Genomic DNA, 15,189 nt, shown 5'->3' with positions numbered 1-15,189 from the left:
CTCATATTGGTCTCACTGTTGCAGAGACAAAAGATAACATTTAACTTGCAGGACATCCTTCAGAGAAGCTCAGGTGAAGTCTGTTTCAATTATGTATTTAGTTTCCTGAGGGCTACAGGAATAATGTACAGAATTTAGTTTTTTTTTTTTTTTTTTTTTTTTTAAAACGTTAGACAGGTAAGACTCATGTTCCACACCCCAGTCCAGTTGGTGGCGGTAATGCACCAGTAAGTTAGCTGCAAACCGCCTTAAAACCCAAAGAAGAAGAAGAAGAACTCGCGTCTCCTACCGGATCTTTCGAGTGTGACACACGGCGGAAGTAAACAAAAACTGGTGTCAGCTTTGTCACTGTGGAATCATGGATGAATATTTCAACTGCAAAGAAGCAACATTGTCTTCAGTTCAGTGTTTAAGACAGTTTGTCAACGATCGCCTAAGTGCTGCGGCTGAAGAAATAGTCCAAGTCTTTGAAAAAACTGTCGTCGATTACGAAAAAGAGATCAAGCGTCAGCGCAAACTGCTGGCCATCGTTTGGAAGCCTCAAGTAAAGTTACACAGAACAGGTATGTAAAACCTTAGATGTCTTTAAAAACTGAAAGAAAAAAAAAAAAACTACACATGTGGTCCAGTTTGCAGATATGACGTGTGTAACAGTAGGACCTGTCCTATAATTAGGTGTTCCTCTTTATGCTGGCAAAGGAGCTCTCAGTCAAGTTAGGTCATAATAAAATAAATAAATAAATCAGTAATAAAAATGCGGGGCACTAGAGTGTCTGGTATTCAGATTTTACTGACTGATCCTTTGGGTCTTGTCTTTTTTTCCTTCTTCTTCTTTTTGTCATTTATTATAACCTAGGCTTGCTTCTCACAAATGCAAATGGAACTGATCAGATTGATACCATCCATGTTCTTTAAGACCCTGCTAAATAGTTTTTATAGATACTATTGCTGTCCTGCTGTAGGGGCTGATGTCATGTGATGGGGAAATGTTGATTAGTCAAACAAAAAAATGTTTTGGTTGGTTGGAAAGTAACATCCATCTGAATGCTAGGAGAGGATGCACTGACAGGTGCAAAATAAGTCAGAACTCACTTTGTCACTGTTTGTCTGATTTTATTTCCTTTGGAAACTAAATTAACATTTTTACAAAAGCTATAGTAGAGTTTAAGAGATAAATACAGAGTATTTACACAGTATTAAGTCTCCACTACACAGCTACTTTTTTTCTGTCAATGTTGGTCTCGTAACCTGTTTTTTTTATTTTTGTTTTATGTCACTTTTACCTCCAGAACTTCAACAACATAATTTCTTCAAGGTGAAACAGATTGAGACTGAGCAGCAGCTCTGTAACTGTGAGGGGAACTCCAGTTTGGACCAAAAGGACTTGGAGCCAGAACAGATTAAAGTGGAAAATGGGGAACGCCGCACTAGTCAGGACAAAGAACAGTTTGTACTAAAACAAGAAACTGACACATTTTTGCTGACTCTTACATGTGACGAAGATACAGACCAAATTCCCCACTTGAATACTGCTCAATCTCAGCATGATCCAGAGGAGGAATCCTTAGACACCATATCAATTAAAAATTCTGAGGAATCAGAGCTCAACACTAACCATCGCCTCCTCTCTAAGTACTCTGATATACCAGAGAACCAAGATCACATAGGAGACAAGCATGGACATTCAGGATCAACTGAACACACGGACACAACACTACAAAAAAGACAACAAAAAAGTAAAGATAAACACAATCCTTTTGTGTTAAAGAGTCCCTTTTATAGTCGCACAGGTCAAAAATGGGAATATAGATGTGAGACCTGTGGGAAAGCATTTCCATTTAAGTCCAAATTAATCAGACACCTGAGAATCCACACAGGAGTGAAGCCATACTGTTGCAACTTCTGTGGTAAAAGATTCAATCAGACATCAATACTGAAGGTTCATCAGAGAATCCACACTGGCGAGAAGCCGTATTCCTGTGACATCTGCGGAAAAAGATTCAACCAGAAATCAATACTGAATGTTCATAAAAGAACCCACTCGCTTGAGAGGCCATATTCCTGTGATATCTGTGGTAAAAGATTCAATCAGGAGTCAAAACTGGAGTCTCATGTTATATGGCACGCAGGTGAGAACCATATTCTTCCACAGCATATGTCAAGTGTATCATAGGTCACTCTAGTTTAGTAGTACTAAAGAATTATATTTTTTACACAGAGAGAAGCAAACAAATGTTAAGGGGTGACAGTAAGCAGAAGGTAAATGGCATTCTTACCAGTTCACCAAATGGTAAACTCAAGAGCCACATCCTTAATTATCCAAGAGGGACATATCACTCACCAGGGCTATTTTTAGACTATTTTCAAGAAGCAGTCCTGATTACTTGCAGGTTGTTTGTGTGTACAGTTTGGTTACATGTGCTATAAGGAACTGGTGAAACAAGAAGCTAGCAAGCTACACGGGGAACTTAGCACAAGTTAGGTTGACAAGAAAGTTGAGAGAAGGCAGTGTGAGGAGCCAAAGCTTCCAGCCAGCAGGAGCCTGGAGCTGGTTGAGAGACCATAACACACCTCAGGAGGCACAGCTTTGGCCAAGAACAAGCCAGGAGGTTACCTGGCTCTGATCTTGGGTGGTGGCTGAACTAGCTTTTGAATGAACATGTGGCACCCAGCAAAAGGAACCCCTTGGCTCTGGAAATCCTGAGTTGCTGGGTAACCAATTTGGGAACTTGGGAGGAGTGGTAACCTAAAGCTAGCAGAGAAGTTCTGAGTTAGCTAAACTGGAGGATGAATGCGATGTATCTGCCAACCACCTGAGCCTAGCGCTTACTTGCTGCAGCTTTTAGCCATCAAACGAGCCACTGTTTTTTCTAATACCGTTATAAGCCATAGAAAGTAAATTCGGTACCATTCTGATACTTCCACTTGTTTGTGATCTTGTATAATTCAGGTTAAGTTTGACATAAGTTAAAAGAGGAAGATTAAATATTGTGTGTTGGTTTATCTTTCAGAGCTTCCACAGGAATATTTCCTTAGGGAGGAGATTCTCTTTAAGCAGCAGTTCTGCAACCAGGAGAGGAACTACTCTTTAGACCAAAAGGACTCCAAGTCTCCACAAGTGAAGGAAGAACAGGATGACCTCTTCACCAGTCAGGAAAAAGAGCAGTGTGTGCTGAAACAGGAGAGTAATAGATTTATGCCGACTTTTCCATATGACAAATTTGACCACAGTGCAGCTCAAAGTGCATCAGAGTCCATGCACAACATGTCAGAGTACAAAGGGGGCAAACAAACAGAAAAAAGACATCACAAAAGCAGTTATTTCTATAATCCTATCCCGCTTAAGACTCAATTTAATTCTTACGTGGCTAAAAAGTGTGAGTTCAAATGTGAAACTTGTGGGAAAATATTTCAGTTTAAGTCCAGATTGATTAGACACCTGAGAATCCACACGGGAGTGAGACCATTCTGGTGTCACATCTGTGGTAAAAGATTCAATCAGAAATCAATATTGAAAGTTCATCAAAGGATCCACACCGGCGAGAGGCCGTACTCTTGTGACGTCTGTGGAAAAAGATTTAATCAGGCTTCAATACTGAACGTTCATAAAAGAGTCCACACGGGCGAGAGGCCTTATTCTTGTGAAGTCTGTGGTAAAAGTTTCACGCAGAAATCAATTCTTAATGGTCATAAAATTATCCACACAGGCGAGAGGCCGTATTCCTGCAAAGCATGTGGCAAATGTCTCAGGAGTCAGTCCAGCTTGTTGGTCCACATGAAAACACATTCAGATGAGAAGGCAGACTGTTATAGCACATAACTGTTCCTGAAAACTGAATGAAAAAGCTCATTGGAGAGAATCGCTGCATTAATTAAAGGTTCGCTAACTTGTACATATTGAAAAACATGACATTATATGTGGGAAAAGATTATTTCAAATGCATGTCTTTCTCACATTCACCTGGAAAAGAATGTTGAGCATTGCATAGGCATGCTGCCTTGATATCCCCTGTATCAATAATAATGAAATATTGAATGTAATCAAATAGAAAAGTGGCAAATTCATGGTGAGTGAGTATACATGCTGAGGAGGTTTCCTTGTTCCTGTTTTTTATGTATTTATTTCTACTTTGTTACTGTGATAGAATGTGACTGTGATATCTCCTAACATGTAGCATTATCAAAACAAAACTGGTCTTGATTATAGATGAACTGATCATCAAATGCTGATAAAAATCACTGATTTCTGCAGTGCACAGAGAAGTTCATAAAAATGGGTCTAGCGTTTATGGTGAAAAGAATTCAAGCTCACATCAGCTTATCTCATTGGAGGGAACAGACTTAGGGACCTGCTGCTAGTTCACGAAAAAAAGTGGGTCAATGGTAAAAAAAAGATGTGAAGAAAAAGTGTAATTACTCATGATTAGATCATTTCATCCTTCGCTGATTGCTGATCTAACATTCAGTCTTTAAATGTGCACAAAAAATGTCAGACATTATGCTAATATTTTGCAACAGGGTGTCAGATTCTGGAGAAATAGCCTTATTTCAAAAGTAGTGGGCTCTGTAAAAAAAAAAAAAAAATCATCACTCCTTTCAGTGTAGTCTTTAGCTATTGTGATATTGCAGATACGCTGACAAGAGATATATGATAATTAAATTTAATGCTTCATATGAGCATACACCTTATATATCTATTGATACATGTATTTAATGTTGGAATGTTGGAAAACGGATATATTTCAACAAAAACAAAAGGTGATTATCATCTTTAGGATATTTTTTTTTCTTTTACAGTATTTATAAGAGAAGTGTGAACCGTGGTGTTGATCTAAAAAACATTTTCTGATGTTTTTAATTTAATGTTATGATTATTATTATTATTATTATTATTATTATTATAGGGTTAGGGTACCCTAACCCTAAAAAATGAACATCTGGAATATTCATGTATATATTTAACTAATATATGTTGCTAATAGAATGTACGTTGAAAAAAATGCATATTTTGACCAGTGCCTGAATAAAAGCTAAGAATGAAAAATGCATTTATTTAATAATTACAGCTTTACATTATAAAATTATTAGTCTATTGGTTCCTTCTCAAGCAGGAGTGCATATCATATGAATACAAGTCCAGTTGATGAGTTATAATGAACCTCACAGAATTATACAGTACCAGTCAAATTTAATGGGTAGGTGTGCCCAAACATTCGACTGGCATTGACAGCAGAAGAAGTCTTCACACTAATTTTAACAGGATTATAATAGGAACAAATATGATTTAAAAGGGTTGTTAGAATATCAATTAAAATTGTATTTAGTAGGGCTTGCATTGGCTATATTGATGTGATATTTAAAGCAACACTACATAGGTTTCTGCCCTCAAAACTCTGTGCTTTTGCCTCATGTTGATGTCACACCGATAATCATTATGCACATTCCTGGAGTTAGCATCCCGACGCTGAGAAACCACACCTCACACTTTTTTTTTCTTTGACCAGTTTGGGGCATCACTTTACAGCTCTGCATCACATGCTAAGTCAACACACCGGCTGTTTTGAACACACTGTGGTTGATTCAGCCAAAAAAAAAAAAAAAAAAAAAAAAAAACATTGAAGGAAACAAGGCAAAGAAAGAGACAGCAAGAGACAAGTGTTAACATCAAACTGACTCACTGGAGAGAGATCAGAGAATTAGTCTTTGTAAGGGTGTGACAAAGTGAGAAAATCTGCTGAAGTTAAGTAGTGCAGTTTTTAAAAGACTTAAGAGTCTTTGTTTTCATAATGTTAGAGCACCACTTTTATTCATAGGCTACCATTGTTTATGTTGCTATACAGCCAGGGTATTTATGTCAAATAATTAAACTTGGATCAAAGTTTGGCCTCCTCACTTTGACCCTGAGCATAATGAAAATTTTACACCAACAGAGCATTGTAGGGCAAAATAACTAATAAAAGAAAGAGTTCCTATTTCATTAAGCTGTTTAAAGCAGTATTGAGGAAGCTGTCTCAGGTCTTTCAGTGCAGATTTCCTTCAGTGTTTTTATTGCTGTGGGAAATAACGGTAACATTTGGCCGACTTAAAGTATGCAAAACATTGTAAAGAAGGGAGAAAATCATATCAACTGCGCATAAGAGGTTTTGCTTTGCCAAAAAGCATTTTATGTTTGATCTATCGTTAGAAAAGTCGAGAAAATGTGCTGCCTTTGATACCTTCTGACTGAAAAAGCACTGTTTTTTTTTTGTTTTTTTTTTTTACAAAAGTTCCCGAGAGGACACCACTAACTGTCCCTTACTACTTGCTTAATATATAATAACATAATGTGTCTTGCGCATTTGAGTCATTTGAGTCTGTGTTTACTGGATGTAAAACGTTTTAGAAACGGATACGGTGCACTTCTTTTTGCCTGTGATTGCAGATCATAAAGGATAAGAGCAGAAGTGGCGTTTATTTTACAGCTGAAGTCAAAGCTGTGTTTGGACTGCAGGTGTCGCACCATGTGAAAGCAAAAGAAGAATAATTCAGCATGCGCGCACACACCGGGTAGGTAGCTGGTGATGGGAGAGCCGACTTAACATCTTACGCGGAAGTAAACAGTCAAGTGCGAACGCAAGTTCAATCGTCTGAAGCTATCAGTTTCTTTTAAAGACATTTAGCCTCTGTTTTAACCATGTATCCAGTCCACAGTATGCGCAAATTCGTCTGTGACCGGCTAACTGCGGCTGCTCAAGAAATACTGGGAGCGTTTGAAAAGAGAGTAGAAAACTACGAAGAGGAAATCGCTCGGCAACGCAGACTTTTGGACACAGTGTTTTTACCGGAGACAAAGTTTCTTGGGACAGGTTTGTCAAATGACTAAGTTGTTAACAGACCGGGGCCAAATTTGCGTGGTGACATTTAAACAATCCATTAGACCACGCAGCAGGTTTGAGCAGCCTTCTGGTTGATTTTATAAGACCGGTTTGACAGGGTAGTAAAAGAAAGAGAGAAACCCGAGAAAGTAGCGTCAGCAATCACGTTTCAACACATTTTGGGCTCAAGTGTGTGTGTGTGTGTGTGCGTGCGTGCGTGCGTGTGTAACTGAGACATATGTCCAAAAATAATTTCACATTTCAGATGCGGAAGTGGCTGTGTATGTTCCTGTCAAATTGACAGTAACTGACAGACCATAATCTTTCTTTTCCTAAACAGCATGCACTAATGCAAAAACACATTCAGAAAACTTAGAGATTCAAATAAAGTTTGCATGTATTTAATCAACAATATGCTGTTCAATATTTCCATTTATTCAAAAGTAATTAACTATAAATTACTATTGTTAACAGAATATTCTGTGCTTTTAGAAGCATATCTCTAAAAGAGAAAGTTGCATTTACAGAGAATATCCATTTGAGATCCATGTGACTAAAAGTGACTTAAAAAGGCAGTGGCCATTTCTTCTTCAAGTTAATAATGCAGCAACGATAAAATGTGGATGTAGAGAGGCTGATTTTATTTTTTTTTTCCAAAAAGCAACAACCAAAAAAAATAAAAAAACAGACCAGAATATAAACACATTTGGTAAAGAGTATAAAATAATTAATTTCTTTCCTTCTTTTGCTCTATTAAATAGTTTTGTGAACATCTGTTCTCTCTTACACATGCAAATGAACTTTTCTCAGTTATTTCTGAGATGGAAATCTCCAAACATACTCCAGTGTGGGATACTAACAGATCAGGTAACTGGTAGTAATAACATTACAATCTAATTAAAGATTTTATAAAATTATAACTGAATTTGATCATCTTTGTATGTGCTCTTTACCTCTTCCTTCACTTACATCAGACTTAATAGTGACTTATTCTGATTATTATTCTATGAAGAAAAAGAAAGAAGAAATACATTTTCAAGATAATAATACAATGTTTTTCTAACAGATGCTCCACAGATTAAAGATGAACATGAGGAAATATGCATCAGTCAGGAAATACCCCAACCAGCACATCAGCAGGATGCTGGTGCTTCTCATCCGACTCCAATTTGTGATCCACATGTCTCCAGTAATCAGCCTCGGCCGTTGGACCCTGACCAATCACAGAGTGTGGCGAATGATGATCCTCCATCCAACACGTCAAACGAAAATATAGAATCTGGAGCTGAGAGGACGAGTTCTCCAGCATTGCCAGGAAACAGTGACCACGAGCTCACCTCTCAAAACTTATTTGAAGCCGAGGACCAAGATTACACAGCTTTTAATGATGGGAGTGTGACACCAACTGGACATGTCGATGCACTCCAAGATGAGAGAAGCTTTGAGGAAAGTGCAACATCAGCTACGAATACTGAGCTGCCTTCAAGTACGCACTGTAGCGATAACAATACAGTTTTAACCAGCAGTACAGATTTATGGGATGGGATAGCAGCTTTATCTTTAGGTCCTGAGCCAACACCAACTGGGGGAAGTCAAGATGAAACAACACAGTCAACCTCATGTACTGAGCCAACACCAAATGATAGAAATCTAAATGGGAGACCAACCTCAACTGGAAGTGAAGAACCAATTTCAAACAGACAAAGTCAAGATGAGGTACCAGCCTTAACGCAAAGTTTTGAGCTGATTCCAACTGAGAGAAGCCAAGATGAGAGACCAGAAGAAAAGAGAAATGATGATAACCCAACTGGACGTGCTGATATAACAACATTTGAGAAAAGTCAAGATGGGGGACCAACCTCAGCTGGAAGTATTGAGCCAACACCACATAAGAAAAGCAAAGATAAGAGTTTAACATCATCCAAGAGGACACAACTAACACCAGACCAGAAAAGTAAGAAAGACACAGCAAAGTCAACTAAAAGGAAACATAAAGATGGGAAGATGACATCAAATGAAAGTTCTGATCAAACAGCAAAAAGGAAGTCCAAAGATGGCAAAACTTTAAGTAGAAGTGCTAAAACAAGCCCAAACAAGAAACGTAATGATGAGAGCACAAGATCAAATAGAGATAAACCACAAAGCTCTGCATCTCCTGATGATGATGATGCACCAGAAGGAAGTCCAGAACCGATGCCAAATGAAAACATGTCAACCTCAATTTCAAAATCGCCACAAAATAAGAGGCAGAGTGATGAGAAAGCAAATTCTACTGGAAACATGGAGCCAACACAGAGCAAAACCATTCGCAGTGAGAAACCAGCTAAACACTCAGAAGCAACACCAAGTAAACAACACAGAGATGGGAAAAACCAGCCAAAAAGCTCCAAGCCAAAACATAAACCTGGTGATTGTAGCCCAACATCAGCTAGAAGCAAGAAGGTTACAGCAAATAAGACACCTGATGATGAAGATCCATCATCAAGAAGGAAGGAGACAGCATCTCTTAAGAGACAAAAAGATGGGGGTGAAACATCAAAGGAAATTTCTGAACCAATACAAAAGAAACTAATGGATGAGAATAGCACATCAGCCAGAACTACTGATGCAGAAAAACATGATAAAGGTATCAATGAAAATGCCGTGTCAAATGAAACTGTTGAGCCACCACAGAGTATGAGTGACACATCAACTGATGGCGAAGAGGAAGAAAAGAAAGAAAATCCTTTTAAATGTGACAAATGTGGTAAAGTGATGAGCAATTTCAAAAACTACAAATTTCATATAAAATCCCACACCATTGAGAAGATCTTTAAATGTGACACTTGTGGGAAAATGTTCAGGGAGAGTTGGGATTTAAACAAACATTTAGTAATCCATTCCGCCGAGAAGCCTTACAAGTGCGACATCTGCGGGAACGGATTCAACCGTCGTTACAACCTCGACCTTCACGTTCGGGTTCACACCGGGGAAAAACCTTATAAATGCAGCGTCTGTGGCAAATCCTTCAGCTCTTGCGTGAATATGAAGAAGCACACAAGGATCCACACAGGTGAGAAGCCGTACACTTGCAGCAACTGCGGCAAAGAGTTTGCAGATTCTTCCGCCTTCAAGAATCACATGCGAGTGCACACGGGGGAAAAGCCCTTCAAGTGTACCTACTGCAAGAAGAAATTTGCCACCAGGACGACTTTAAAAAGGCACACCAGAACACACACAGGCGAGAAGCCGTATAAATGCAGCGTGTGTGAGAAGAAATTTGGTCACAGGACAGACCTGAAAGGACACATGAGGATGCATACAGGTGAGAAGCCTTACAAATGCACCACTTGTGGGGAGCGCTTCTCCACCTGGACAAAGCTCAACAAACATAAGCGTGTCCACTCAAGTGATGCACAAAGCTCCACTGATTCACACATCAGCGTTTAGCACACTGAACTCACGATGAAAGTATCCTAATGATGCCGTTCAGCAGCTGCAGGATTAATGTGAATTTTATGTTTTAAATGAACCAAAATTGACTCAACTTAGGGTTTACTTTCCCACCTGCTGACAGCGAGAAGATGACAATCCATTCTGGAAATCTGGTTTCTTTTAAAGATCTCTGCTTTTTGAAGGCACATCAGGACCAACCCCATGCAGAGTTATTTAATATCAACATAAAAACTCATGATTTGACCATTTGCACATTTATTGCTAGTATTCTACCAAGGATGTGAGGATGTGTTTGATTAAGCAGTTTTTATCTTTCTGTTTTTGTTTTGCTTTTCTGTTGTGGGCACTCTGCTCTTTTCTTACGGTGTCAGTCTTAAAAACAGCCTGATGATGGGCAGGTCTTATGGTAATTAGTCATAAAGATTTCTATGTCTGGTATTTGCTAAACATCTGGATTTTTACTGAACAACATTGTCTACTGATGCGTGGAAAGCTAAATGCATGAGCTTTCTTTTATATTTAATATATTTATTTAAAACATCTAAAAACTGGGACTCTGATTGGCCAGATATGCATAGACCACCAAATAAGTTATCCAAAGTTTTGTGCCTTGGAATTTTCATGACATTGATTTGCTTTTATTTATATATTTTCATTATTATGATGATGATGATGACATGTCTTTACAGGGTAAAAACACCCAAAAAGTAATTTTGGGTGATTCGTTTGTGTTTTCCTTAATTTTTTTTTTCTTTATGTGAAATGGCATCAATCGATAATGTCATGCCTGTTTGATACAATTTATATAAAGCATTTGCATTTTCTGAGTTATTTCTGTCCAGTTTGGCTTGAAAATGTATGCTTTTTTTTTTTAAAAATTAATATTATAAAGCTATCTGTTTATTAGAAATATCAACAGCTTTGGCAGGAAAGAAAGCATTTCCGTTTGGATGAGTGGAGAGGTTCCATGTTATTTATGGTTTATTTACACTGCATTCAGATTTGGAGGAAGGGGATCAGTGAGCAACTATAGCTGTACCTGTGTGTGTATGTATATATATATATATATATATATATATATATATATATATGTATATAAACTTATCAAATATCAGCTCAGACTGCTTATTTGCTTTTTTTGTGCATTTTTTTACGTTATTGTAATTTTTATATGGTACTTAAATATAAATCTAACTTTCAGACATCTGAGCACCAAGTTGAGGTGTTGCAAGTTTATTTGTATAGCACATTTGATGTACATAACTCAAAGTGCTTTACATAAAACACTAAAAGCATTACAGCGAGGGGAAAATGAAATATTAAAAGTAAGTGAAAAGAATAAAAATGAAATACAAACAAGTTAAAATAGAAACACACACCAAAATACATGCAGTGAGGTTTATATGATACAGATGGCAACGAGAAATTCATCATCAATGTACATATGCAAGAAAAAAAGCAAACGATAAACTTTAAACTTTCGATTTAAAGGGCTACATGTTTTGGTAATAGCTGTCTTTCTGTAACTAGATTTAAAATCCTCCAAGATAAACACACACGGGTTGAATATGTCATGGTCCTATTCTGCCCTCATGTGGTCCAGTTGCACAGCTGCATTTTCATGTTTCAGTTTATTTTGTGTATTAAGTGGAAGTTTTCTGTGGATTTTATGCTGATTTAAAAAATTCTATTAATAAAGTTTTAGAGTTTATTAGAACTTTGTATTTTAGAAACAAGTATAGTTTAAGGAGAACTAGAAGCACTCAGAGCACAGACCTCCGCCAAGCTATTTGTCATTTGATTGTCAATGATTGTCAGCATTATTTTGAGTTAGAAGCTTTAGTGGTAAAATTATCCCCATCTCCCAATAGTAAAGAATCCCTTAGAAAAATTCCCCGATCTAGGTGGTGATCCAGATCAACCCCCCAAAAATCTAATCACTTCTTCCTTATTCCATTTCTGAATTTTTCTGAAAATCTAATTAAAATCCACCCAAAACCTTCTGAGTTTTGTTGCCAACAGGCAAACCAACTGTTATGTGTGGTCAGAGAACAGGACCCAAACGCGAAACCAGGCAGGGGGACAACAGTTGATTTTTATTTATTTTTTTAATGCTTTATTAAACACATAGGTCAATTACAACACAGGGTTTAAATGACAGAACTAAACGTGGGAGTTTAAAATAATCAGCAGCAAGAGAATAAACGAATGAGCACAAACACAATATTACCAGACAAGTATGTAAAGATATATTACCAAAAATAGATAAAAAACAATATGGATACCAAAAAAATGACCAATTATTCACACTGTTTTTATCAAGTAAGTTGAAGATCATTAAAGCTTTTTGGACGAAGGAGCCAGATGTTAAATGAACTGCAAGGGACAGGAACACAAACCAAAACGAGTGAATCAAACTAAAGTGAAGCAAGTTAACACAATGCTGACCCGAAAGAGAACAAAAGCAATGAATATTTAAACACTGATGTGTAAAATTAACTAAACGAGGAGCAGGTGGAGCAAATTAGTAAAGTAATACCAAGTCTGAACAGGAAGTAAAGATAACAGAACCTACAAGGGTGTGGTTCTACAAAATAAGACAAGAAACCAAAACTCCAGACTAAAAAAACATCAGAAACTAAGGTACAGAAATAAAACTGAAGCAAAAACCCATAAACCATGACACCAACGCCGATGAATACATGACCTCTGCCACGGTGGGGGCAATAAGCTTTTGCCATTGTACACAGTTGAGATGTTGCTTTCTAATAATGGCTGACAAAACATGTACAAATGTTTGCTCTGCTTTTACAATATTACAGCTGTGGATTTCAACTTCCTTTTTGTGCGAACAAAAACACTCATGCTCTGTTAATCTCTCCTTTCTTTCTTTTCTGCTCCCTTACATGTACACATGCACACAAAGTCAAAATTTATCTCCCTGCAAAAAGTTATTTTTGTGCAGAGGCTGCTCTCATATTCTGATTTTAGGTTAGGTTCATGAACAAAGAGATAAAAAACCTGAAAAAAAGCCCATTTGTCTCTCTGAGACCACCCACCTAACTCTTAGTACTGTATATTTATCAGGTTGTGCTGCAGCGGTTAAACAGAGTTGTCGTTCCAGAGCTGCAGTAGGTCTTTTGTCATGTTGGACCACTAGAACTCACAGGTGGTGTCATGAATCATCTAAATTGTATTTGCACAGCTGGCTGCAGCCCTTTACTTCCCCTAACTTCAGCTACAGCTATTATATCAATTTGGACTCAGTAAAAATTTGCATTTATCTTGGGAGACTATACCTTTTTGTTTAAGTGTGTGTGACTGATTAGGGAAAAGTTTATGGGACCATGTACGAGGCAACTAAAATAAAAAAGATAAATAAAATGGCAATCTTTCTTTACACATTTTACACAGGTTTGGAGCCAGTTATGTCATCAGTGATTAGTTCCATCTTCTCTTTTGGATACATAGATGTTCTGCTGAATCCAGCATCATCATGAACTCTTTTCTTTGCTTTTATAGACAGTTTGACCCAGCTGTCAGGTTAGCATTAGGTCCCCCACAGTGACAGACCCTAATCAGACCTAAGATCTTCAATGACATTTGCTTGAACACAGACTGCAGCAACATTTCAGTCCTGTAACAACTGGATCTCAGTGCTGATTTTGATATGGTCGACCATAACATCTTACTAGACCAGCTGCAAAACTGAGTAGGGCTTTAAGACTCTGAAATTAATTTGTTTGAGTCCTGTATAAAAGACGGGGACTAATTTGTGTCTATAGGTAACTATAAGTCTGAGCAAATAAAAATAACCTCAAGGCTCCATAATGGAGCTGCTGCTACTGAACATCTCAAAGCTCTCACTTGCTCAAATTATATAAAAAAAAACCAAAAACAAAATATGTAACCATAAATATGCTGATGACACACAAATCTACATAACCATCTCACCAGGAAACTAGAGCCCAATCTAAACACTGATCAAATGCATTGATCAAATTAAAGATTGGATTTGTCAGAACCTCCGTCAGTTAAATGAAGACAAAACTGAAATAATGAAGAAAAAAATGAAATATCTTTTGGAGTCAACACTCAGCATCAAACCATGATATTTAAAATTAAGAACCAAGCCAGGGGTCATCTGGAATCAGGCCTGAATTTCAGCACCACATTAAGACATTTGTGAAGTTAGCCTGTTATCACTTGAACATTTTGAGAATTATTAGGATTGTTAGGATAATTATGACTTGTGTTTTATCTTCATTTTATTTTAGCTTTTTCTGTCTTTACTTAAAATTATGTAATTTCTTTCCGGCTGCACAGCAAGAAGGTCGCTGGTTCAAGCCTCGGCTGGGGGGGAGGTTAGAACCTGGGGGGCAGTGGCTTTTCTCTGTGGAGTTTGCATGTTCTCCCTTTGCATATGTGGGTTCTCTCCAGGTACTCTGGCTTCCTCCCACTGTCCAAAGACATGCCTGTTAGGTTAATTTGTCAATCTAAATTCTCCCTGTGAACATGAATGGTTGATTCTATCTGTGTTGGCCCTGTGATGGACGGTTATGTCCAGGGTGTACTTGGATAATGAACAAATAATTTCTTTCTAAAAATAGTTTTTAATGCCTCTTCTGCACCCAGCTGTAATGCTTTAATGTTTTATGTAAAGCACTTTGAACTAACTTGAACATAAAATGTGCTATACTAAAAAGTTGCCTGGCCTGGCCTTACAGCTCATTCAGGAAGCCTCCTTTCTCCTCTTCTCCTGGATTGATTTTAGGAACTAAAACATCTAAGGCAGCACAGTATATTTTAAAACAGCAAAAACTCACCAAAGGACTAGACAAAAACAGCTAGTGTATTAAAAGTATACAAAGTTATAATCAATAAATAATCAATTGCAATA

At 37.5% G+C, this 15,189-nt stretch overlaps 2 protein-coding genes across 4 annotated transcripts; both read left to right on the top strand.

The window, feature by feature from the left end:
- Positions 1-320: 320 nt before the first annotated feature.
- Positions 321-5,028, top strand: LOC121649342 (zinc finger protein 2-like). 2 transcript variants are annotated; one of them, XM_042000105.1, is made up of 4 exons: positions 321-563; positions 1,290-2,129; positions 2,219-2,259; positions 3,012-3,231. In XM_042000105.1, exons 1-4 carry the CDS (start codon positions 359-361, stop codon positions 3,090-3,092), a joined length of 1,167 nt encoding a protein of 388 aa, XP_041856039.1. In that variant the 5' UTR covers positions 321-358; the 3' UTR covers positions 3,093-3,231. The 2 variants fall into 2 exon arrangements, with proteins under 2 accessions (XP_041856039.1, XP_041856038.1); XM_042000104.1 differs by lacking the exon at positions 2,219-2,259 and having other exon boundaries at positions 3,012-5,028.
- A 1,448-nt stretch (positions 5,029-6,476) lies between these two features.
- LOC121649341 (zinc finger protein 37-like) lies at positions 6,477-11,156 on the top strand. Of its 2 annotated transcripts, none has more exons than XM_042000102.1 (2): positions 6,477-6,845; positions 7,921-11,156. In XM_042000102.1, the coding sequence occupies exons 1-2, from the start codon at positions 6,674-6,676 to the stop codon at positions 10,281-10,283; spliced, it is 2,535 nt and encodes an 844-aa protein (XP_041856036.1). In that variant the 5' UTR covers positions 6,477-6,673; the 3' UTR covers positions 10,284-11,156. The 2 variants fall into 2 exon arrangements, with proteins under 2 accessions (XP_041856036.1, XP_041856037.1); XM_042000103.1 differs by lacking the exon at positions 6,477-6,845 and adding an exon at positions 6,864-7,721.
- The last annotated feature ends 4,033 nt before the right edge of the window (positions 11,157-15,189 follow it).

The sequence above is a fragment of the Melanotaenia boesemani genome, chromosome 11 (genome assembly GCF_017639745.1).
Source record: "Melanotaenia boesemani isolate fMelBoe1 chromosome 11, fMelBoe1.pri, whole genome shotgun sequence".
Lineage (NCBI taxonomy): Eukaryota > Metazoa > Chordata > Actinopteri > Atheriniformes > Melanotaeniidae > Melanotaenia > Melanotaenia boesemani.
The sequence above is the reverse complement of the archived record's forward strand: the minus strand, read 5'-3'. Positions and strand labels throughout refer to the sequence as shown.